The sequence below is a fragment of the Carettochelys insculpta genome, chromosome 3, assembly GCF_033958435.1.
Source record: "Carettochelys insculpta isolate YL-2023 chromosome 3, ASM3395843v1, whole genome shotgun sequence".
NCBI lineage: Eukaryota > Metazoa > Chordata > Testudines > Carettochelyidae > Carettochelys > Carettochelys insculpta.
Window position 1 is genome coordinate 183,984,889 of NC_134139.1, and position 23,990 is coordinate 184,008,878.

Here is a 23,990-nt window from a genome sequence, read left to right on the forward strand (position 1 = left end):
GAACTGTCCCAATGGCAACTGATACTTTTCTATCCAGGGCTTTATTTCCATTATCACAGTGCTTCAACCTCTGGTTACTCCCTGATTTCAGAAGGGACATAAATACACATGCCTCAATTATGAGTCAATCCTTCATGGGCAGTAGGAGGTGACTCATTCTCTCAGAGTACCATATTTGTTTTCAGTGTGGTAGTTCTCACCTTCCACTGATGTAGCTGTTAGGGGTCATTGTCACAGCAAGGTACTGGATTGATAGACCACTAGTCTGATCGCATGAGGTCACGTGTCTGGGTTTTGCTTATTTTTAAAACGCATCAAGACAGTCTAAATGAACTGAAGCAATGCTCCTATGAGATTCTGGAAAACTGTCTTCCATATATGTTTGTTTGATCATGAGTACACAAGGGTTTCAACTAAAAGTTTGGTTGGTTTCAGCATGCTGTTTGAACTTACCAGCCCACAAATGTGCACTGCTGTTATGTGAGACTGACGCTTAAATCTCCACTGCATCAAATGCATGGAAAAATTGATAATTAAAAAAAAATAAGTCAACAGGAACAGATGGTATAGATATAGGAGTTTTGACAGAACTTAAACTATGAAGTGGCTGAGTTTTTGACACAAATATGTGATCTCATTAAAACCTGTCACAATTCCACAGGACTGGAAGACAGTGAATGTTGAACCTATATTTGGAAGAAGCTCTGAAGTCAGAAGAAATTATAGACTAATTACAGAGATATTATGACTAAGAAGCCAAATGTGTAGCTGGCACACTAGCTTAAACAATCATTAAAAATATAATGGCAAAATCATAGAAGACTATGATGTAATAGCCAGTATGCTTTCTGCAAAGGAAAACTATGTACAGTAGACCCCCGACTTACATGATGTCAACTTGTGCATTTCTTGGAATAATGCAAGTCTAAATCGACAATTACTGCACGGCTCCTGTGCCCTCCCACTGGGCCCTGCTGCGGCCCTGCTGCCTGCAATGTGCCCCAGCTGCCAGGCCCTGCTGCCCCCCTAGCCCCACTTGCTGCTGCATATGTGAAAACGCCACCGAAACTGTGATGAAGATGATGGCGACTGTTTGTGTCCCTCGGCTGCTCATAGTGCTGCTTGAGGTGCTCACCCTGCTGCTCTTGCCACGTTGGTCCTGGCTGCACCTGGCTTCCTGCTCCCATGAGTGTCGAGAGCCTGAAGCCAGGTGCAGCAGCCGTGGTCAGGCTCCTGCGAGTGGCAGGGAGCTAGGAACAAGGCACAGAAGCGCTGCTCAGTTTCCCAGCTCCCTCAAGCTGCAGGGACCCAGGAAGCAGGCAGCAGAGTGAGTGCCACGAGCAGTGCTGCTGTGCCAGCCAGCAGGTGCGCTGAGTCACGGACCGGGGGAGAGAACAACAGGATGAGCATCACGAGCAGTGCTGCCGAACAAGCTGTCAGGTGCATGGAGCATCCACCATCTTTGCTGTGGCTGCCAAGTCCCTCTGCCACTCTCAGCCCTGGCCTGGAGGGATCTGAAGGCAACAGGGCACCCCAGTCCCTGGGCTAGCTCTTGGCCCCTTGCCCTTCCCCACCCTGACTTACGTGAAATTTGACTTATGCTTGGTTGCCCAGCAACACAACCTGCACATAAGTTTGGGTTTTACTGTATAATTTATTAGAATTTTTTGAATACATCAATAAAGATAGGGATGAAAAAGAACCATCCCTAAAGAGGTGGTGGAATCTCCATCCATAAAGGTTTTAAGTCCTAGCTTGACAAAGTCCTGGCTGGGATGATTTAGTTAGAGTTAATCCTGCTTTGGGCAGGGGGCTGGACTCAATGTTCTCCTGAGGTCTCCTCCAGCCCTAGGATTCTCAGATTGTGAAAAATACAGAAGATATTTCGTCATTTACATAAATAAATGAGCAGAGTTATCCAGCATAGCTTGGGTCTCTAAGCAATGGATTTTTTGGGAGGAAAATAAAAGGAAATATACCTCAGCCTGCAGCTGGACACCATCCCCCCACCTCCTGGCTTACAGCCCTTCTGTGATGATGGCGTAAGGCTCTGGGTCCAGCCCCAGCTAGCAGCTGCATCCCCTTCTGCCTCTGCCTCTTCTCGGGAGTGGGGGTGGCATTTACCCAGTCTGCTGGCAGGCAAAAAGCAGGAGTCCCATCTTCAGCTGGCCCATCTACAGCTGCCCCCAGTGATCTCTGTGGAGTTTACATTCAGTCTCTTAAATCTGGGACTCTCTGGTCCAGCAAAATCTGTGGCACAGAGAGCCCTGGTAGCTGGAAGTGGGTGACAGATGTGAGTCCTGTGGCTGGAACCCCTATCTGGGGCTGGACAGTTATGGCTGGCGCAGAAAGCTGGCAGGGCAAGGAAGCCAGTGGAAGTCGGTGGTGGCAGCAGAGGCTAGGAACCTGGCATGGACCATGCTGTAGGGGCTCCGAAGCCTATGGGAATGTACAGACACGGCCGAGGTTGGGCGGCCAGAGAGCTGCAGACGTGGCCAGGGAGTTGTGGGAGTGGAAGCAGGTGCCTCACCAGGGCCAGGAAGCTGGGGAGCCAATGAAGCTGTCAGTTGGAGCAGAGTAGCCCAAGTGGAGTGCCAGAGAGGGGGCAGGTGGACAGTAGGGGAGCATTGACCTCCCAGGGTCTGGTAGGATAGGTGGTCTGGAATCACTCAGGTCCTGAGAGTGCTGGACCAGAGTGGTGTAACCTGTATGGTGTCCTTCCTCTCTGCCTCTCTTCATGTTTCAGAAAAAATTCTCATTCCAAGTACTTCCCATTTTGGTGTCAGACCCAAACCTTGACCTTGCTTTAAGTTGGGATCAGAGGAAGCTGCATACCAAATCTGGAGGCCCTAGCTCTTACAGTTGAGGAGGAGTTCTTGAACAAATGGACTTGCTGACACAGTCACAGGCTGAGATAGACAGAAGTGCAGACTCCTCTGAAATACAAGTCAACTCATCTCAGAAGGTACACTGCAGAATCAGAGTGTATTCAGTGACAGGTGATAAGAATGATTATAGGCATAGGAAAACTTTCATATGAAGAGAGATGAAAATATTAGAATTGTTCATTTTAGGAACAAAGTCATTTCTTTGTCATAGACACAGTATAGAAGATAAAATGGTCTGATACACTATAGCTATTCCTATGCACCTAATGTTTTCAAGAAACCAGAGGATGCCATTTTCCTGCCACTCTGATCAATATACTCCCCTAATAGAACAGAAAAGGCATTTGTACATTATTTATATCTACATACATATTTCAGACTAAGATGCATATAGTGTTTTGTATCTCTGCTCATATCATCTGATGGTTTCTTTATTTTGCTTGAGTGCATGCTGACAAATTTTCTCTTTGCACGTTACAGGAACTGTTTGTCAAATCACATAGTTGAATGTGATATTTCATAGAAAAACTGCATACTCAGCAAGCTGAGTTTATTTGCTGTGTTTGGTGTTTTGCTTTTGTTTATTTTCACAATTAAACATCAAATATCTGTACTTTTCTTATCTGACTTGTTTTTCCTTTAGTAAAGCCACCTGAACAATGAAACAATTGATTCAAAGAAATGATGAGCAACTTCATATTAATTCATTCACTAAGAACAGGATCATTAATTTTTATGCCCTAAATAAGGTTTCAGAGGCTGCAAGAGATCAAAATTTTCTCCTGAGTGAATGACGTATGTGGCTGGTGCAGTTAAGGTGCATTAATTTCAGAGCCAATATTACACAAGGAAGTGATGCAGCCACAATGATGTCCAATGGTCTTTGACTGTCTTAACCCAATGAACAAGGCTGCTCTGCAGCTGGGTGAACTGGCTTTTCAGTGTGAGATTGTGCAAGACTTTAACCCAGGAGCTTCACAACTGTAGCTGAGTGCCTTAACCACTCTGGCATTGAACATCAAGGATGAGGACAACTGCTCAAGGACAAGAACAAGCTCAAGAACAACTGTTATAGTGACTTCACAACTATCTTTCCTATTCAGATTCAGTCAAGGGCAGTAATAACCAAAAGCCACTATTATTTTATGGTTTTCATGCGCAAGTCCTCCATCATTCAAGGGAGACTGGACCCTGCATGCTAATTCATCTTGTTTTCATGGGTATTTTGATTATGTGTTGAGATCAAGATACACTTCCTTTGTCCTCTATATAGCTTTTATTGGTGGATGGGGAGGAAATATATTTCTACCAGAATGAAATTACAAGAAAAGCATTAACTTAATTGCCCACTGATGCAGTTATTTAAAAGACTCCGCATTTATTTGTATCATACACACCCAAACACATGTATTTGCACTTCATGCCACTTTTCAGGACTATAATTTAAAAAAAAGCAAAAACAACAACAACCAAAAAGAACTAACGTTATGCTCCAAATTCACATTTAGGTCCCTTCCCAGTTTTAAAAAAAAATGGCTTCAAGAATGACAAAGTACACTATCCCAAAATTAAAGGAAATCCTAAATGAGATTACTTTCTCTAAACTATGCACAGTTTTTTGATTCAAGTCACACACAAATGGCAAATATTATTCTTAAAATCATTAAACAATCCTGTGTGCTGCTTATTTTAAAATAGATATTGATTTACATAGAGAACCTTATAATCTTATAGTAGCTTCTGCTTGCCAGTGTAAAGCTCTAACTTTGTACTACTGTTAATTTTGCAGAATTAGTCACTGAACTGGAAGACTAATATGTTTACATGTCCTATAAGTAGACTTAAAGCACATATATTAGTCATATTGTTGAGAGCCCTTATAAACTCTATTATTTCTCATTTATGATGATGGAATGTGTTATCTAGCCTAAATAGAGACACTAAAATTTAAAATATGAAAATTCTAAGGTGCACATTTACTCTTACCCACACAAGAAAAAATTATTTAAAGAAAATATCATTTTTGACCCATATTTTTCATGCACCAGTTAACTAGAAAATTACAGAACCTGAAGAGCACAGATAAAACGTATCTAGGGGATTAAAACAATACAGACCTCCCCTTCCACCAGTAGTTGTGGGATGCTACTGGAATGTGAATTAAAGATTCTCAAGCCTGTGAAAAATGAGGACCTTTGAATTTTTAATTTTTTAAACTAATCATTAGAGAACTGGAAATTGCTGTGTTTCTGACTGAGAGATAGGTAGCTGCCTGCATAAGGCACATTTTTAATTTTACAGGAGCTGGCCTGTTTCCCAGCAGCATATTGATTTGTGGGACCACTACTTATAGCACCTACAGCATAATTAAATATTAAGTTCCCCACTTTGAGTGCAAAGCACAGCTAAGAGGATTACTAGACATACTGAGGGTGGCTTTCACACCTCTTCTGGCAATTGAACACTGCAATGTCATTAACTTAGTAAGATTCCACATCCATTCTTTGGATTACCTGGTGTTCCTTTTGGGGAAAGGTGGAGACATTATAAAGGGATTCAAAAATTCTATTTAAAAAAAGGATAAAAGGAGGATAAACAATTTTGGAAATAACATGAAAGTGAAGTAAAATTAAGACTTCTAAATATTGAAAGAGTGAACATCCCACATCTGCAGTGACTGAAATGTCATCAATTAGGTTATGGTTAGAATGAGGTTTTCCTTTTGGGACACATTTGTATGCCAAAATAGAAACCCTGTGGCCAATCACCATGCTCAAAATAGCAGGGCTATTTTGAGCACAGTATTCCATTCCCGCTATCCTTCATTGTGAGAGGGATAGTTGGAAGTTGGAAATAGGCACTTATTTTGAACTTTGGTGCCATGTGGCATTTGTGTTTGTGTAAGTTATTTTGAGACAGGGCTTGTAGCCCATGCCTTACAGACATCTCAGAAATACATATCTGTAAGTCCCAAGGTAATATTGCGATAGGAATTTTTCACTATCATCTCATAGGGCTTTACTATTTTCCACATTCTACTCTCTAAGTGACAAAGGTCACATTTACAAATGAAAAAAAGAAGAGTAGGAATACAGGTTCAACCAATTCATGCTTTGCTTACCAGCGCACCTCATACCACACATCCAAATTCAGTGCTGTTCTCTCAGTTTTCACCAAAAGATGTGACTACTTGAGCTATGTAATCTGGATATTTATATTTCTAAGACCGTATTTTACTAGTTTACCACAAGCCACTGCAACACATAACTAACAGGATGTTTGCTATATAAAGGGATGCAGCCTGTGATAACTATCCTTGCTTTCCATTGTATGTGGTCATTATTTTGAAATCTGCATAATCTGGTGACTCAAGTGATGTCACATCTATGAGTGTGGATTCATTTAATGTGAAGGCTTAGGAACTGAAAAGGTATATTTACCTCAAGGTATCTCCATTTCCTTTTCTAATATAACAGCTCTCTCAGCACCATATTCTGAGTTAAAACAAAAGAGCAGTCATGTAGCACTTTAAAGACTAATAAAATGATACATCTGATGATGAGCATTTGTGGGGCAGACCCACTTCAGCAGATCTGTCCCATGAAAGCTCATCACTGAATAAATTATTTTGTTAGTCTTTAAAGTGCTACATAACTGCTTCTTTTGTTTTGATAGAATACAGACTAACACAGCTACCTCTGTTAATATTCTGAGTTAGTCACCAATCCATTCTATTACTTGCACACACACAAAGGATAGACACAGCCTAAGTACTGCGTCATTAAACTGCTTTCTTTAGCGGTATTAAAACAAACAAACAAACTAACTAACTAACTTTGGGCCTATTGGATGAGCTTGAAGAACAGCCCTCACTTATGTCAAGTACATAAACTGTTTTTATAACTTTAAAAACAAATCCCATAGTGCATTAGTTCTGAAGACTTTGATCTTGCTGGTTACACAGTGCACACTTGGCTGTTTGCTAAAAGATAGTACTACACCCTTTCTTAATTATGCCTTGTTTGCTCAGCAGCTGAACAGTAAAGCATTGAAGTGGCAGGTGAAGTGCCTTGTGCTGTGAGAGATATCTGACCTGTAGCAGCTGTTCTTCGCAATAGTCTTTTATCCCACCCCCCTCCGCATACTAATAATAGCTAGACTAGTTCCTTGTACAAAGCATGGCATTTTAGAGAACATATGCTATATTTATCTATTTCTTTTTGCTGCTGAGTTTGACCTTTCTGCGATAAGAACAAGAGTGGTGCACACTTTTCTCTTGCAAGAAAAAAAAATAAAATCAAGTTTTGTAAAAAGGAAGGAACTACAGGTAGTTCCCTCTCCTACTTCTGTTTTGTATACTTGTGTTATATAGTTCTCACGAAAAATGGGATGTTATCGCTGGCCAAGCAGCAAATATCCTGTTGTATCTGGTCCGCAAAGATCACTATTTGGATAGGAGACTACTAAGACATGCATAGATAACCAATGTCCAAACACAGTGTTAAGGTATGTCTACCCAGCAGCCTTATTTTGAAATAATGCTGCTACACACAAAATGCATTTCAAAATAGCACTTAGATATTTTGAAATACAGTGTCTACATGCAACAGAGCTTATTTTGAAACAGAGCCACTGGATGTACTATGGCTTATTTTGAAATAAGCTCTGTTCCCTGTTTACTCAGCCACTATTTCAAAATAGCTAATTGGAAATAGGTGCTATTCCTCATGCAACGCCGTTTACGAACTTCGAAGTAAGCCAACCGCTTATTTCAAAATAGTGGTTGCATTATGTAGATGCTAGGAAAGGTATTTCAAAATAAGGACTGTTATTTCAAAATAACTTTGCTGTCTAGACATACCCTTAGAGGGCAACATCCTTCTAGAGGTGGTCTCTTTCACCTGAGAGGAGCAGCACCTGCCAGAATCTCAAGGCAGAGAAATGACCACTCTTTCTTAGAGAAAAAAAAAACAGTACTACAGCACCTTTTTTAAGACACCTCTGAGAATTTTTTTTTGACAGGAGCAGGAGTGTTAACTCTAACACAATATCTAAAATCTCTCAGCTTGTCTGCACAGCCTTTCCTTGGCTGGTAAGTAGCAGAGGTGTGTACTGTCAAAGTGCGACTGTATTTCATCCCAGATACCAATCAGTTTCAGTACTATGTGAAAGTGGCTCAGATACAGAGTATTTAGCAAAACACCGAATAAAGCTGATTCAGCAGTGCATGAACTGTACTTTCCCACATAAGGAACACTCCATAAGTAGAGATATAGAAAAGTTACTCACCGTAGTAACGATGGTTCTTCGAGATGTGTCCCCGTGGGTGCTCCACGATAGGTGTCGGGCTCGCCCCGGCGCCGCAGAGGCAGATCAGATCTTTCCAGCAGTTTCTGCCGGACCACACATGCACCGGTGCGCACCGCTCCCTTGCGCGCTCCCGGCCACGTGCGCGATCCGGTCCCCGCCAGTTCCTTCTCAACCGCCATTGGCTGCAGACGGAATCCGCTCAGGCTGCATCCAGAGTCAGCGTATTTAGAGTTTTTAGAGTTGTTAGAGTTTCAGAAACTGCTGGAAAGATCCGATCTGCACCTATCGTGGAGCACCCACGGGGACACTCGAGGAAGAACTGCTTCATATGCACAGCCCATATTTGCAGATAGTGGATTTGATGCAGATAGAGCACAGGTCGGAACTGAAGCTGTCCATCACCTGCTCACCACACTGCTTTTTGTCCAGCAGCTCAGGTTAGAATAAGCATCTCCATACTGGCCCAGCCTGCTGTACTGGCTGTGCTCCTGGATTGCTATCTCCTGGACAGCAGGGCTTACCCCAGGCCACAGGCACTAGAATAGGCAGGGCCCCAGCACCTCACGCCTCCAATCAACTGTGATGCAACACGCACTGCTGCTGTCATGTGCCATCACTTGTGAGTCCCTGGGAGAAGCACAGAATGTGCTGCCCCTTCCCCCAATCCCTCCGCACGCTGGCCTTTCTGCTCAAGACCCGCCTTTGTGTTTCCTCTTACCTCCCCACCCAAATCCCATCCTCATACTGCCTCTTCTGTGAAAGACCCCATCCCCTCTCACGCCCCATCTCCTGTCACTAGCCCATGTGAGCCAACTTGCTGCTTTGACTTTGAATGAAGACACAGATCAAACAGACAATCCCCAAGCAATCTATCCTGTGTCACCCATTCTCATTTTCTGGCAAAGAGAGACTTAGAAATCTTCAGAGCATTGATTTGCACCTCTGTGCAACCCAGCTAATAGCCACTGATGGATTATCTACTTTTTTTTAAAACCCTATTAATAGCCCATCAATGGCCCCTGGGGGTATCTGCTGCTAGCAGTTGCAGATTGGCTACATGTCATTGCAGGCAATATTCTCATACCATCAACTTCCTAAGGTCTTGTCTACACTACCACCCTCCTTCGAAGGAAAGATGGTAATTAGGGTGTTCGGAGTTTACTAATGAAGTGCTGTACTGCATACGCAGCACTTCATTAAGCAAATTCCGCCCCCCCACCACAGCAACTTTGAAGTTTTAAACTTCAAAGTACCAGCTCACGTCTAGCCGCAGCTCATCTGCTGGTACTTTCAAGTGCCAGGGCAACTTTGAAGTCCCTTTTCTCCTCAAAACTTTGTAAAGGGAGTAAAGGGACTTCAGAGTTGCCCCGGCACTTCAAACTACCAGCAGGTGAGCCGCAGCTAGACACAAGCCAGTACTTTGAAGTTTAAAACTTCGAAGATCCTGCAGTGGGGTGGGGGGGGAATTTACTTAATGAAGTGCTGTGTATGCAGTGCAGCACTTGATTAGTGAACTCCCAACACCCTAATTACCATCCTTCCTTTGAAGGAGGGTGGTAGTGTAGACAAGCCCTAAATGTATTGCACCCAGTCAGGCTTTTTTACCCCGCGATTCTTGACTGGGAAGGCTGTTCCAGCACTTCACTCCTCTGATCATTGGAAACCTTCAATTAATTTCAAGCTTTTTGTTGATGGACAGTTCACATTAATTTCTTCTTGTGTCCACCCCTGGTATTTATCCCTCTGAAACATTCATGGGGAGCAATTCGGTCTCCCTTTAGCTTTCTCTGGGTTAGGCTAAACAAGCCAAGCTCCGAGTCTCTCGTAAGGGAGGATTTCCATTTGCTGATCATCCTAGAAGCTGTTCACTATGTTAGTTCCAGCTTCAATTCATATTTCTTAACCATGGGGGACATATTTACAGATGGACAAAGAGAAAGGAAAAGAAAGGTTACTCACCATAGTAACAGTGGTTCTTCGAGATGTGTCCCCATGGGTGCTCCACATTAGGTGTCGGGCTTGCCCGGCGCCGCAGATCGGATCTTCCAAGCAGTTTCTGCCGGACCACGCATGCACCGTTGCGCGCCGCTCCCTTGCGCACTCCTGGCCACGCGTGCGATCCGGTCCCCGCCAGTTCCTTGACCAACCGCCTCGGACGCTCCTGCAAAACACTAAACAGAGACCCGAAGCGCGGAGGATGGGCGGGTAGTGGAGCACCCACGGGGACACATCTCGAAGAACCACCGTTACTACGGTGAGTAACCTTTCTTTCTTCTTAGAGTGTCCCCGTGGGTGCTCTACATTACGTGACTACCCAGCAGTAACCCAAGATAGGAGGTGGGTAATCGGATCATGTACAGCTTGTCCCCGAGAGGACCGCTGTTGAGAGCTGGGTATCCTCTTGGAATACCCTGTGAAGGGCGTAGTGCTTGGCGAAGGTGTCACAGGATGACCAGGTCGCTGCTCTGCAAATGTCTTTTAGCGCAACGCCCTTGAAAAAGGCTGTTGATGCCGCCACCGCCCTAGTGGAGTGAGCCCTGGGCGGGGCCAGTAAAGGAGCCTTCTTGAGTTCGTAGCACATTTTTATGCAGGATACGATGTGCTTCGAGATTCTCTGCGAAGAGAGACCTTCTCCTTTCGATTTGGGAGCGAGAGAGACTAGGAGTCTATCCGTTTTCCGGAAGGACTTGGTCCTGTCTATATAAGAGGCGAGCGCCCTCCTCACGTCCAGTAGGTGTAGGCGCACCTCTTTGTTAGAGTTATGAGGCTTTGGATAAAACGAGGGGAAAACAATAGGATCGTTAATATGAAACTCAGAAGAAACTTTAGGAACAAAGGCTGGATGCAGCTGTATGGTTACCGCCTCCTTGGAAAATACTGTGCAGGGTGGCGTTGCCATAACTGCCGCAAGCTCGCTCACCCTGTGAGCTGACGTGATTGCGAGAAGGAAGGTCATCTTTATCGTAAGGAGGCGGAGGGAAACCGTGGCTAAAGGCTCGAATGGTGGTCCCGTTAGCGCATTAAGCACCAGGTCCAAGTTCCACGAAGGTGGAAGCGGTTTCCGAGGGGGGTATAGGTTTACCAACCCTTTGAGGAACCTGGTAACCATGTGATGGGCGAACACCGTGTGCCCTTCCTCTTCGTGTCTGAACGCCGAAATGGCGGCAAGGTGGACCTTTAACGAGGATAGTGAGAGTCCTCCTCTCTTGAGGTCCAGTAAATACTCTAATATTACAGGTATAGACACCGAAAGAGGGGTTAGCTGTTTGGTAGAACACCATGCCGTGAAGCGAGTCCATTTCTGCTTGTAGGTCTTCCTGGTGGAAGTCCTCCTGCTACTTTCTAGGACTTGTTGCACTTCCTCCGTACATGTGCTCTCTAGGGAGCTGAGCCATGGATTAACCACACTTGTAGTCGCAGGCCTTGGGGGTGCGGATTCACTATGGACCCCTGGGCTTGCGTGAGCAGAAACGGCGCCACCAGAAGGGGCATCGGTGGACGGTCCGACATGCGCAGGAGTAGGGGGAACCATTGCTGTCGATCCCATGTTGGGACTATCAGGATCATTCGGGCTCCTTCCCTCCTGGCTTTCTGCAAGACTTTGTGGATCAGCACCGTGGGAGGAAAAGTGTAAAGCAGGGGGCCCCTACAGGAGATCGCGAATGCGTCCCCCAGGGACCCCCCGTCCCAGTCCTGCCCTGGAGCAGAATCGTGGGCATTTCTTGTTATGTTGAGTGGCAAACAGGTCTATCTGGAGAAAGCCCCATGCGTGGAAAACCGGTCGTAGCAGATCGGGACGGATCTGCCACTTGTGCGTGAGTGCGAAACGCCTGCTCAGCTGGTCTGCCTTCACATTGTGAGCGCCTGGTAAGTACGAGGCTTTCAAGGTTATATTGTTGGCGATGCACCAGTTCCACAACCGGACTGCTTCCGCATATAAGGCACGGGACTGAGCTCCTCCTTGCCGATTTATATAAAACATGATGGAGGTATTGTCTGTACTGATCCCGACTACTTTGCCTTGTATATGGTCTCGAAAGTGTCTGCAGGCGTTGAACACTGCTCTGAGCTCCAGTATATTTATGTGCAGTGACTGTTCCATGGAGGGCCACAGTCCTTGTGTCACCTCTTCGCCCATGTGTGCTCCCCACCCTATGTGGGAGGCATCTGTAGTAAGAAAAAACGATATTTGTGGTTGGTGGAAGGGTACCCCTGTTAGCATGTTCTTGGGGTTTACCCACCATTGCAGGGATCTGCGCACCTCTGTCGTGGGTGACACCACCCTGTGAACGGTGTGTGCTGCTGGTTTGTATACGCTCGCCAGCCAGTGCTGCATGCTGCGCATGTGTAACCTGGCGTTCTGCACTACGAACGTCGCTGCTGCCATGAGGCCCAGCAGCTGTAAGCACGTCAGAACTGGCACCGTAGGGCTGAAGGTGATGACTTGCACGAGGGAGCCGATGGCCCGAAAGCGTGTCTCTCGTAGATACACTCTCGCTGTAATAGAATTTATGCGTTCCCCTATGAACTCTATGTCCTGTGTGGGGTCTATCTTTGATTTTGCCAGATTGATAACCAGGCTGAGCGAAGAGAACGTGCCTGCTGTGACGTGTATCATGCGTAGTACCTCCTCCTTCGAGGCCCCTTTGAGTAGGCAGTCGTCCAAATACGGGAATATAAATACCCCCTGTCTGTGCAGGTAGGCTGACACCACTGCCAAGGTCTTGGTGAAGACTCTGGGGGCTGAGGAGAGGCCGAACGGTAGGACCTTGTATTGAAAATGTTCTTTGCCTACCATGAACCGGAGGAATCGTCGGTGAGCTGGATGGATAGTTATGTGAAAATACGTGTCTTGTAAGTCGAGGGCTGCGAACCAATCTCCATCGTCCAGTGCCGTAAGGATGGAGGCGATTGTGATCATCCGAAAGCGTTGCTTGCGCAGGTACCGGTTGAGGCCTCGAAGATCCAAGATGGGCCTCCAGCCTCCTGTCTTTTTCTCCGTGAGGAAGTACCTTGAGTAGAACCCTTTCCCTTGCAGTTGCTCCAGCACTCTTTCCACTGCCCCTGTGAGCATGAGATGGTCTACCTCCTGCTTGAGCCTTGCTACGTGGGAGGCCTCCTGGAGGTGGGGCCTGGGTGGAGGTCGTGGCGGTGGGAGCGACTGGAAGGGGATGGCGTACCCCGTGGCTATGATCTCCAGCACCCATTTGTCTGTGGTGATCCTTTGCCACTGGTCGTAGAATGGTCGGAGGCGATGGTGGAAAAACAGCTTTGGATGACCTTGTGCTATGGTAGTGATGGCGCAGCCCTGGATCTGTGTGTCAAACTTGTGGCCTTTGGCCCTGCCCTGAGGACGTACGGCTCTGTTGGGAACGTCGCCTGGGAGTTCTGTACTGCTGGTGCTGTTGATGTCGCCCTTGCTCGTACCCCTGTGGTACTGGGGACGCTGTGGCTGGTACTGGTACCGTCTTTGTTGAGGGTAGTACTGTTTCTTTCTGTATGGAGGGGTGTAAATCCCCAGGGTCCTAAGTGTGGCTCTTGAATCTTTACTGGAATGAAGGACCGGGTCAGTTGATTCAGCAAACAGCTTCTGCGTGTCGAAGGGAAGATCGACGATCCTTGCCTGCAGATCCCTCGGTATACCCGAAGTCTGGAGCCAGGACTCCCTTTGCATCACCACTGCCGTAGCTGTGGAGCGTGCTGCTGTGTCCGCAACATCCAGGGCGATCTGAACTCCTGTTCTCGAGGCTGCGTAGCCTTCTTGCACGATGGCCTTGAGCACCGGTTTCTTGTCCTCTGGAAGCGAGTCTATGAGGGAGGTTAACCTAGTGTAGTTGTTGAAATTGTGGTTCGCTAGATGCGCTGCGTAATTTGCCCTTCGCAACAGTAATGTGGAGGAGGAGTAGACCTTTCTGCTGAACAGCTCTAGCTTCTTGGCATCTTTGTCTGTTCCCCCTGTCTTGAATTGAGATGTCTTTGATTTTTGTTGCGACGACTCTACCACCAAGGAATTTGGTTGTGGGTGGCTGAACAGGAACTCCATGCCCTTCGCCGGCACGAAGTATTTCTTGTCCGCTCTCTTGTGGACAGGCGGAATAGTCGCAAGGGTCTGCCATATCGTAGTGGCGGACTCCAAGATTGCTTCGTCAAGCGGTATTGCTATTTTGGAGGAGGCCGGAGGCCTCAGATTTTTGAGGAGCTTATGGTGTTTCTCTTGCACCTCTGCTGTCTGGATGCCTTGCGTGAAGGCCACCCTTTTAAACAGCTCTTGAAACTGTTTGAGATCATCCGGAGGATGGACGTCCCCCGGGGCCGTAGCCTCGTCCGGGGAAGAGAGCGAGGAACCACTAGGATACGCCTCTCTGGACCCTTCCGGTTCCTGTTGGTGATGGTACATCTGCTCACTGGAAGCTTGCGAGGGAAAAATCTCAGAGTTCCGTAACCAGTTCCCCTTGAGATACTTGAGTGTCTGTCCCCGTTCACAATTGCGCTCAGGGATACGGGACCATCTGTGGGGATCTTTCCCTGATAGAATGCCGGTGGTGTCTATGCCCCGCGTGATAGGGACGACCATGGCAGCATGGGCACTGTTCTTGGGAAGGTGACCTGGACCACTCCCTTGGTGCGTACCCCCTGCGTCTGGGGGAGCGAGATCCTCGAGAGACATGGGACACTGCAAAGAGCGATTTGTGATAGTACTCCAGCGGCTCAAACCCCAAAAAGGGTGAGGGTGGTCCCAGCCAGGGAGAGGCTGGTTGTAAAAATGGAGACGGGGACTCCGGGTCGGCTAGGGGGGACCCCTGCCTTCTAGTTGGAGTCCGCAGCATGAGCGGAGGACTGAGAGAAAGCAACTCTGCAGCCCTGTCTGGGGAGGGGCTGCTGTGCCTTGTTTTCTGTGCAGCCTTCCCACTCCCTTGAGGGGGTGGCTCCGCCCCCTGACGTGCAGGGGATCTCGGCCCCGTCCGCGTCGCGCTCGGCACGCTCTTGGGCGGTGCCACGCGGGCGGTGTCCTCCGGTGCCTGCAGGCTGCGTGCCTGCGCGCTCTGCACCGCCGGTTCCCCGGGGGTCGGTGCCGCCGTCTGTGGTGCCGCTGGTACCGGCGCTTGTTTAGCCGCTGCCCTGCCTGCGGTGTGGGGCAGATGTTTGATCATCGGAGGCTGAGCCGCCTCCACGTGGCTCTCCGTGCTGCCGCCGATCAGCTGTTGCTGCGGCTGGGGGCTGTGCGCTCCTCCCGTCCCGCTCGCTGTTGCTGCCGGCAGGGATCGGGTTGGGGAGACTTTCCTCCGTTTTTGCGCTGATGGGGTGAGGGAGGCAGCTTTCCTTTTATGGGCCCCGGAGGGTCCCTCCTGCTGCGGCCGCTCCGGCACGTCTGGCTGGAGGGCTTTGTCGAATAGCAGCATTTTAAGCCGCATCTCCCTGTCCTTCCTTGCTCTGGCTGTTAATTTTGCACAGAAGGAGCATTTCTGCGTGACATGGGACTCCTCAAGGCACCTTATACAGTGACTGTGCCCATCAAACACCGGCATTGCCTCTCGGCAAGACTCACATTTCATGAATCCTGAAGAGGACTTTGTTGGTGAGTCTTTTAGTTGTTAATGGGGTACTTAGCACCTTCTCTGTGCTGTTTTCCCCCTCTCGGATAGCCTGCCGCGGCAGGAGGGCTAATGGCCCTAGGCTCCTGGCCTCCGGTGCTCCGCTTGTTACTAGGACCGGACTGAATTCCGTCCTGCTTGTTGTTTCTTGTTGTTTTTTTTTGTTTTTTTGGGTTTTTTTTGAAAATAACAACTGGCTAACTTAACAATAGACTAAGAACTTGAAAACTTTAAAGAAAACAGCTAAAAACCATTGAATACGCTAACTTGGCCGTAGCCTAGTCGGATTCCGTCTGCAGCCGACGGCAGTTAAGAGGAACTGGCGGGGACCGGATCGCGCACGTGGCCAGGAGCACGCAAGGGAGCGGAGCGCACCGGCGCATGCGCGGTCCGGCAGAAACTGCTTGGAAGATCCGATCTGCAGCGCCGGGCGAGCCCGACACCTAATGTGGAGCACCCACGGGGACACTCGAAGAAGAACTGAACTATCTACCTATAATGGACTGTTGTTGCTGTATTGGTCGAAGTAAAGATTCTGACTGCAACCATGTGGTAAGAGGGAACTGAGGGCACATAACCCACCAAACTTAGCTTGCAGAGAAGAGAATAACTAAGTGAGTAAATGTGTAAACAGGATACTTATTATTTGAACATCATTTTCTATAATGTTTTATTTCTACTCATTTTAAAGAGACTGATTGTCACTGGAGTGCACTGGTCACAAACTCATCAAGGGAGTCTGAACACGGGCCAGAACAAATCTGCACAGCAATAAATTGCTGGTACACATTGGATCTGTGGCATCCACTTCCTAATCTAAGAGCAGAGAATGGCAAAATTCCACCCTGAGGCAGGTATAGAATATGTGGCCCAATCACTGAGAGTAAGGAAACAGGGAGATCAGAAAGTAGACATAGGTTTAAGTAGTCCTGTGACTACGACTAAGTACTTTAACATCTTCTTCTACCAGAGGATTTCAAAGTCTTGTATGAATAAAAAATTGATTAACCCTCACTTTACACCTTTATGAGGTTACACTTTTTATCTTGCTTTTACAGACAGTTCACATGAATCACAGACATGCCTGAGATCAAAGATCTGGAATGCACACCAGAGTACACCACAGAGGGGACAGGGAACGTGACAGAAGATAAATTGTGGATAAGGAAGAAAACACAGCAAATATCAAAAGGGTGTGTGGTGGGGGGAGATGTAAAAGAAGAAAAAGGCACTGGGATATGTTTCTGTTGGTATTTCAGTTTCCTCGGCCCCACTGAATGGAGTGGGAGCTGAGGATGCTCATAAGTGAGGCAGTATTTGCAAATGTTATGATTTGGTATAACTGCCACTTCATTTACTGATAGCATGCATTTGAAACTGCCCACACGGTTATGTAACTCACAGAGCTGGAAGGGACCTTGGAAATCATTGAGTCCAGTTCCCTGCCCTCACAGCAGGACCTACCACCATCCCTGACAGATTTTTTTTCATCTATCCTGTCCCAGACCCCTGAAAGGCCCCTCAAGTATTGAACTCACAACCCTGGATTTACACAGCCAATGCTCTAACCACAGAGGTATCCTATTACAAAATTCCATCAAACAGTTTTTAAAAGAGAAACACAATCATATGCTATCACTTGGTGTAAGGGTAGATAATAATACCTTTCTCTCCGGCCAACAGGCTTTGAGAACAGCTTGAGTTCTGAAGAACACAAGTAGCTTGCTATCTTCATCACTGAGATGAAATGCTTGCTCCATAATCTGCAGAACCTGAATGCGGGGTTTCACTGGCAAAGAGTCATCGCCACAGAAAGGTCTCAACCACTCCAACAGGTCATCTGAAGAAACTAGTTTCTCCCTGTAGTCCAAACAAAATGGTTCTACTTTAATGAATATTTAGCTATTTTAATACAAATTTTAAAGAAATCATCACCAGTTGTCACATAATGGCTACGTCTACACGTGCAGCCAACATCGAAATAGCTTATTTCGATGTTGCGACGTCGAAATAGTCTATTTCGATGAATAACGTCTACACGTCCTCCAGGGCCGGCAACATCGATGTTCAACTTCGACGTTGCTCAGCCCAACATCGAAATAGGCGCAGCGAGGGAACGTCTACATGTCAAAGTAGCACACATCGAAATAGGGATGCCAGGCACAGCTGCAGACAGGGTCACAGGGCGGACTCAACAGCCAGCCGCTCCCTTAAAGGGCCCCTCCCAGACACAGTTGCACTAAACAACACCAGATGCACAGAGCTGACAACTGGTTGCAGACCCTGTGCCTGCAGCATAGATCCCCAGCTGCCGCAGCAGCAGCCAGAAGCCCTGGGCTAAGGGCTGCTGCCCACGGTGACCATAGAGCCCCGCAGGGGCTGGAGAGAGAGCATCTCTCAACCCCCCAGCTGATGGCCGCCATGGAGGACCCAGCAATTTCGACGTTGCGGGACGCGGATCGTCTACACGGTCCCTACTTCGACGTTGAACGTCGAAGTAGGGCGCTATTCCTATCTCCTCATGAGGTTAGCGACTTCGACGTCTCGCCGCCTAACGTCGAAGTTAACTTCGAAATAGCGCCCAACACGTGTAGACGCGACGGGCGCTATTTCGAAGTTGGTGCCGCTACTTCGAAGTAGCGTGCACGTGTAGACGCAGCTAATGTGTCCTTTAATTCGGTTGTGAGCAATTTTAATGGGAGCATTATAACCTCTTCAAATTCTGATTGCAGCATAAACAGCTGGGTGCTACATCTACCTCAACACAACCACAGAAATTAAGTGCCTTTGAATTGCATTGGTTCTGTATGGCTGGGTCTACACTTGCCCCCAACTTCAAAGGGCGCGTGTTAATCAGGGTGATGGGAGATTACTAATGAAGTGCTGTGGTGAATATGCAGCACTTCATTAAGCTAATTCTCTCCCGCAGAAACTTTGAATTGTCAAACTTCAAAGTGCCCACAGCTACATGAATGCCACCAGTTCAACATTTGACAATTTGAAGTTGCCATGGGGGAGAATCAGCCTAATAAAGTGCTGCATATTCACCACAACACTTCACTAGTAATTTCCCATCACTCTGATTAACATGCCCCCTTTGAAGCTGGGGGCAAGCGTATACAAGCTCTATTATTGATTACATTACTTGGTTACATATTTGGCAACACCTTGAAATAGATTGTTTTAAACTGTGAAACTTAGCCGAGTGTGCTGTTGTACGAACCTGAAAACAAAGGTATTCTCAAATAATCTTAATTGCATGCCAACTTCACTATCATGCCACTATGATTTTAAGATCTAGCACTAAGGTCAATTGAAAGATATATATACACAGTAAGTATCAAAGATAAGTTACAATATCGGTGATCTCGGATTATGAGAATAAATGATCATGTTCAGAAATGAAACTTTATGGGAAGAGAATTCATATGCATCCATCATACAAGCGTTAAATTAAACATACATCTATTACATCTTAAATAGATACCGTCAGTTAAGTATCAGAGGAGTAGCCGTGTTAGTCTATATCTGCAAAAACTATGAGAAGTCCTGTGGCACATTCTAGACTGACAGACTTTTTCAAGCATAAGCTTTCTTGGGCAAAGACCCACTTCGTCAGATGTATCTGATGAAGTGGGTCTTTGCCCAAGAAAGCTTATGCTCCAAAAAATCTGTTAGCCTGTAAGATACCACAGGACTTCTCATTGTTTTTACCCTCACTTTAAAATCCATTCTATCATTTTTAAATTCTCCTACACAAATATATTTTAAGAGGCACCACGGAAGAATCACGAAGAACCAGCTATACATAAAAACATTATTTTTAAACCAGGGGTGAGCGAACGTTTTATGATGGGCCCCACTTATCATGCCTGCAATTAGCAGGGTCCCCAACTTGTCTAATGTAAGCTAAACTGATGGAAATTTCAGTTATGTTCACATTAAAAAGAAACGCTTTCAGCATGTGTAAGAAAATAAGTATGTAGAATGTTAAACTTTATTAACTGGTATATAAATGCGAATACACATACATAAAAATAGTAACATATTTCAGCATTTTTAATGAAATGGATGAGCCTGAGACCTAGGAGCCAATCATGCTTTCATGCCCCAAGGGTCCACCCCCGCACTTTGCTCATCCCTGGTCTAAACCATAAGAGTTTAATCAGCGAATACTATACCATCCTAGCATATAGAAAGCAAAACACATTCCAATATTTAGCAATATACGAACTACAGAGAAATAAAACTTCTCAAGCATTTACTGATCTCTGATGTCAGAAGGAATTGTTTTTCATGACTCCATTCCAAACAAGGCCATTCCAATAACTGGAATACAAAATGTAGAAGTAAACAGCTAATGGGGGACACACCTACCACTGATTTGAAAAATAATCTAGGAACTCAATTTCTGATAATTTTGATTGTATATTAACATAATTGTACTTTAAATAGATGCAATCATGAAACCAATATTAAATACTTTATGTATGTATCCTTTATTTCTCAACTTAGTAAGATGTTCATCAAATTGCACAGCTATGAACTGAGCTCAAATACATATGCTTAAGGATGTTTATTTTAAATTTACCTACTACTCAAGGAAATATCCTTGCAAATGCAATATGATGAATAGTTATAAACATTAAAGATAATATTAAAGTTTGTGAAAGGTCCGGGTGTGAAATAACACACATTTTTAAAAAAAGTGTATTTCCAAATCAATAGTCCGTACTATTTCCTTCTTCCTTTTTATCGTCTGTGGAAGTTGCCAAATGGGATAGTAGGCAGGGGGTTATTACCACTAGTTCTAAAGGTGCAGTACTTACAGATTGTTTTACTAACCTACATTCTAAATCTAAATGGTGCATGGAATAATTAAGTACATGGAATAATTTAAATACTTAGTCTAAATTGTATTTATTTAAATAAATATCTTAAATGTCTCTGAACTGTGTGTGCAGTGTATACTTTAAAACAAACATGCATTTTTTAAACAGACTGATGAATAAATCTTCTATATAGAAAAAAATCCCTTAACAACAGTTCTTGCATTTTTGTTATACACATAAAAACACAAAACTCATATTTTAATAACAGTAGGGATCTCTTCCGTCACAGCAGCTGCAGAGCAAAGGGTGGGAAGGAGGCCTCTTTCTCCCCAGCAGCCCCCGCCCCCACGCTTATTCTGCTTACAGCCACCACCTCACCTTACATGTGAGGGTTCAGGCACCTAACTGAAGTAGAGTCAAACATGCAAGCCACTAATTAGGTGGGCTGCCCTTCATTCTCGTGTGTGGCCACCCAAGTCCCTTTAAAATGCGTACTATCTGTGGACCTCCTGAATGGAGCTCATGAGCCACTAGTGGTCCACAGAACACAGTCTGAGAACCTCGAGTCTAGATGAATCAGTTATGTTGGTGGTTATCCTGTCCCTCTCATGCTCCCAGAGAGAAGGGAGTCAGTAGGTTCAGATTGCTCTTGTGCTGATGTAGAGTGACTAGCTGGCCTGAAAGAGGTATGAGGTGGGCTTGGGACAGCTGTGAATATGAGGGTGGAGATGGATGGGGATGAATGAGGTTGCTTGGTGAGATGGGGTGAATAGAGCTGTGAGGGGGATGTAGATAGTGTTGGTGGTAATGTGCGGGGTGGGGATGGGGTAGCTACTAAGCTTGGGGGCACAAGGCACAAATACTAGGTATACATGGTACTGGCATGAGTAAGTGGTACTTGTGGTACAGCTGGCTGCAGGACATGTCTTAAACCCAGAGGCACTCATATGGTGTGAGCAAAGCCAGAGCAAGTGGCCACTCTGGAGGCAAAGGTGCAGATGACCAGAGCATTGCCCCAGCTAGTGCTTTGAGACCAGCCCTCTGCTCTCTGCAGTGATGGTGCTAGCACCAACCAAGTTTTCATACCCCACAAAGTCACTGTATATTGGACTGGGATGGGCTCATATTGTCAGGAATCACCAATGCAATGGCTTCCCATGGCTGGCACCATGCATGACATGAATACAGCTGGGCTGTGGGTGCGTTTACAAGAACACCCTCCCCGGCCATGGCACTGTGTTTAGGAGACCCAAGTGTTGATTGGCAGACAACACACACAATCTTCCCAGTTTTTAAATGTAACTGCAAACTTAGCAGAATTAAGCTTGATTTAATTATTTTGCAAATACACTGAAAATCAGGAATACTATGGAAAGTTGGGGCAAGGTGTAATCTCTGCCTTTCCCAGCCAAAACACAACATCACCAGCTCCATTGACTTATAAGGGGCAGGTAAACAGAGGGTTTCGGCGGGTTTGGGGGGCAGATATCTGAACTATCACATTATCATACAAGTAAAGGGACAATCTTTTAGGCACACCAGTCTGCAAATCCATAAAGTTTAACAAGTGAAAACTAAATGCTAATATGTAATTTAGAACAGAATAGTGCATTTTGCCACGGTGAACAATCAAATCATTGATTTGACACACAAAGTACAGAAGCATTAATTTCAATTACTGAAGATAAGATATAGCAGTAGCAGCAGAATTCATTTAAGTTCTGAAAAACAGCTAAAGCAACATCAAATTAAATTAGAGAAAATACTGTTAAGAAGTAATCCTAGTTCTTTTAAACATATTTCCAGTGTTTTTCTGGCTTCATAATTCCTAAAGGTATTTGCATAAAAGCCTCCCCTTTTTTTGTTGGCCTCATCTGCCCTGTTAGAGACATCCATAAGCACTGCAAAATCATTTTAATATGCTTTTATTCATCAGAGCAAGACTTGTACTAATGATTTTACTATTTACTAAGCAGTAATTGATTCTTTTCATGCACTTCTACCCTAAATTATATTAGAGGATTTTCTCTGCCATTGTGTAATGTTTTCATTCCAAAATATTTAAATTAGCTAATGTTATGATTAGCAAAGAGTCATTTAAATATTCTAACAAATCTGTGGCTGTCAGTGAGCACCAGTGCTTGCTCCTGTGGATGGTGGATAGATGAGTGTTTGTTGTGGCATTGTCATCAGAGTCTGTAAAAGGCAGATATTGCAGGAAAGGTATAATATTCCACAGCTAGGGAAATGGACTGTTGGGGCAGAGCTGTTCTGAGGGTTGTGCCAGGGATGGGACTGGGGGGAGCAAGGGCTGAGGTGAGTGGAGGAACTGGGGTGGGAAGGGAAAAGAGCCGAGGGGTGGTGGCAGAGTCAATAAAGAGATAAGTTGGCATCATGTTTGGGTGCAGAGCTGATTTTAGCTTTGGGCCATTGTGGATGATATGGTAAGTGGATCACTGGCAAAAAGTTTGGCAAACCTCAAATAGATACTAAGATTGTAAAAATCTACCTGTAATTAGCGCCATCTCTCTTTGGTTGTTTTTTTGTTTTGAATGTTTTTTTTGGCTAGAATATTTCTTTCATTGCTTCTATTTTCTTGTAGTCTAATTGCATCTCAGATGAAAGGTTTTCTTAAATGAACACTGGCCTAGTGATGCATTTTCTTGAAGTTGTTAATATTAACAGAACAACAACAACAACAACAACTCCTCCCCCCACCCAAAAAAAACAAAAAACCTTTAAATGGAGTGCAGGGTTGGCCTTTGGTTAGCGGTTGGTTAAGGTGCCCTTCCCAAAAGCATGCTGAGAAATTCCAGGGCACCAGTTTCCTGCAGAAGTTGCCATTTCATTCTGCTCTCCCTCTTCCCCCTCAAAATCAATCTGGAAATGTTTGAGTACAGACAGAAAACTGCTACAGGTATTGGAAAGGGAACAGGTACACCAGGAGGAAACATTCATTTAAATGAAAAACTCTGCCTGGCAGTATAATAGGTAATATTGACCAGATAACTAATTGTTTTTAACATTTAAATTTGAACAAATAATTTGAGTTAATTCATCACAGAAGGACTCTGTGTCAATGTTTAGTTTTAGCCACAGGTATGGGCTCAACAGAGTGGATTCAGGCCCACTGATGGGGCGGGGAGGGGCAATAGCCCTGGGACCTGGTGGATTTAAGGGCAACTCAGACTTCTGATGCCACCATCGCTGCTATAGCCCTATACAGGTCCCAGACCCTTTTAAATACCGCTGCTGTAGCGGCATGGTAGGACTGTATGGAGCCCTGGAGCAAGGATCCATGGAGCTGCAGGGAGGAGGGGGAGCCAGAGATTGTAACCGGGTGAGTGAGCAGGGAAGGGAGAGGTGAA

The 23,990-nt window shown here is 45.6% G+C and overlaps 1 protein-coding gene across 1 annotated transcript in view; it reads right to left on the reverse strand.

The window, feature by feature from the left end:
- The window catches only part of NBAS (NBAS subunit of NRZ tethering complex), a 353,016-nt gene that overhangs the window by 55,759 nt on the left and 273,267 nt on the right, over positions 1-23,990 (reverse strand). Inside the window, exon 48 of the mRNA XM_074991286.1 lies at positions 17,455-17,650. Within this exon, the coding sequence (XP_074847387.1) occupies positions 17,455-17,650 (196 nt within the window). The remainder of the gene's footprint in view (positions 1-17,454; positions 17,651-23,990) is intronic.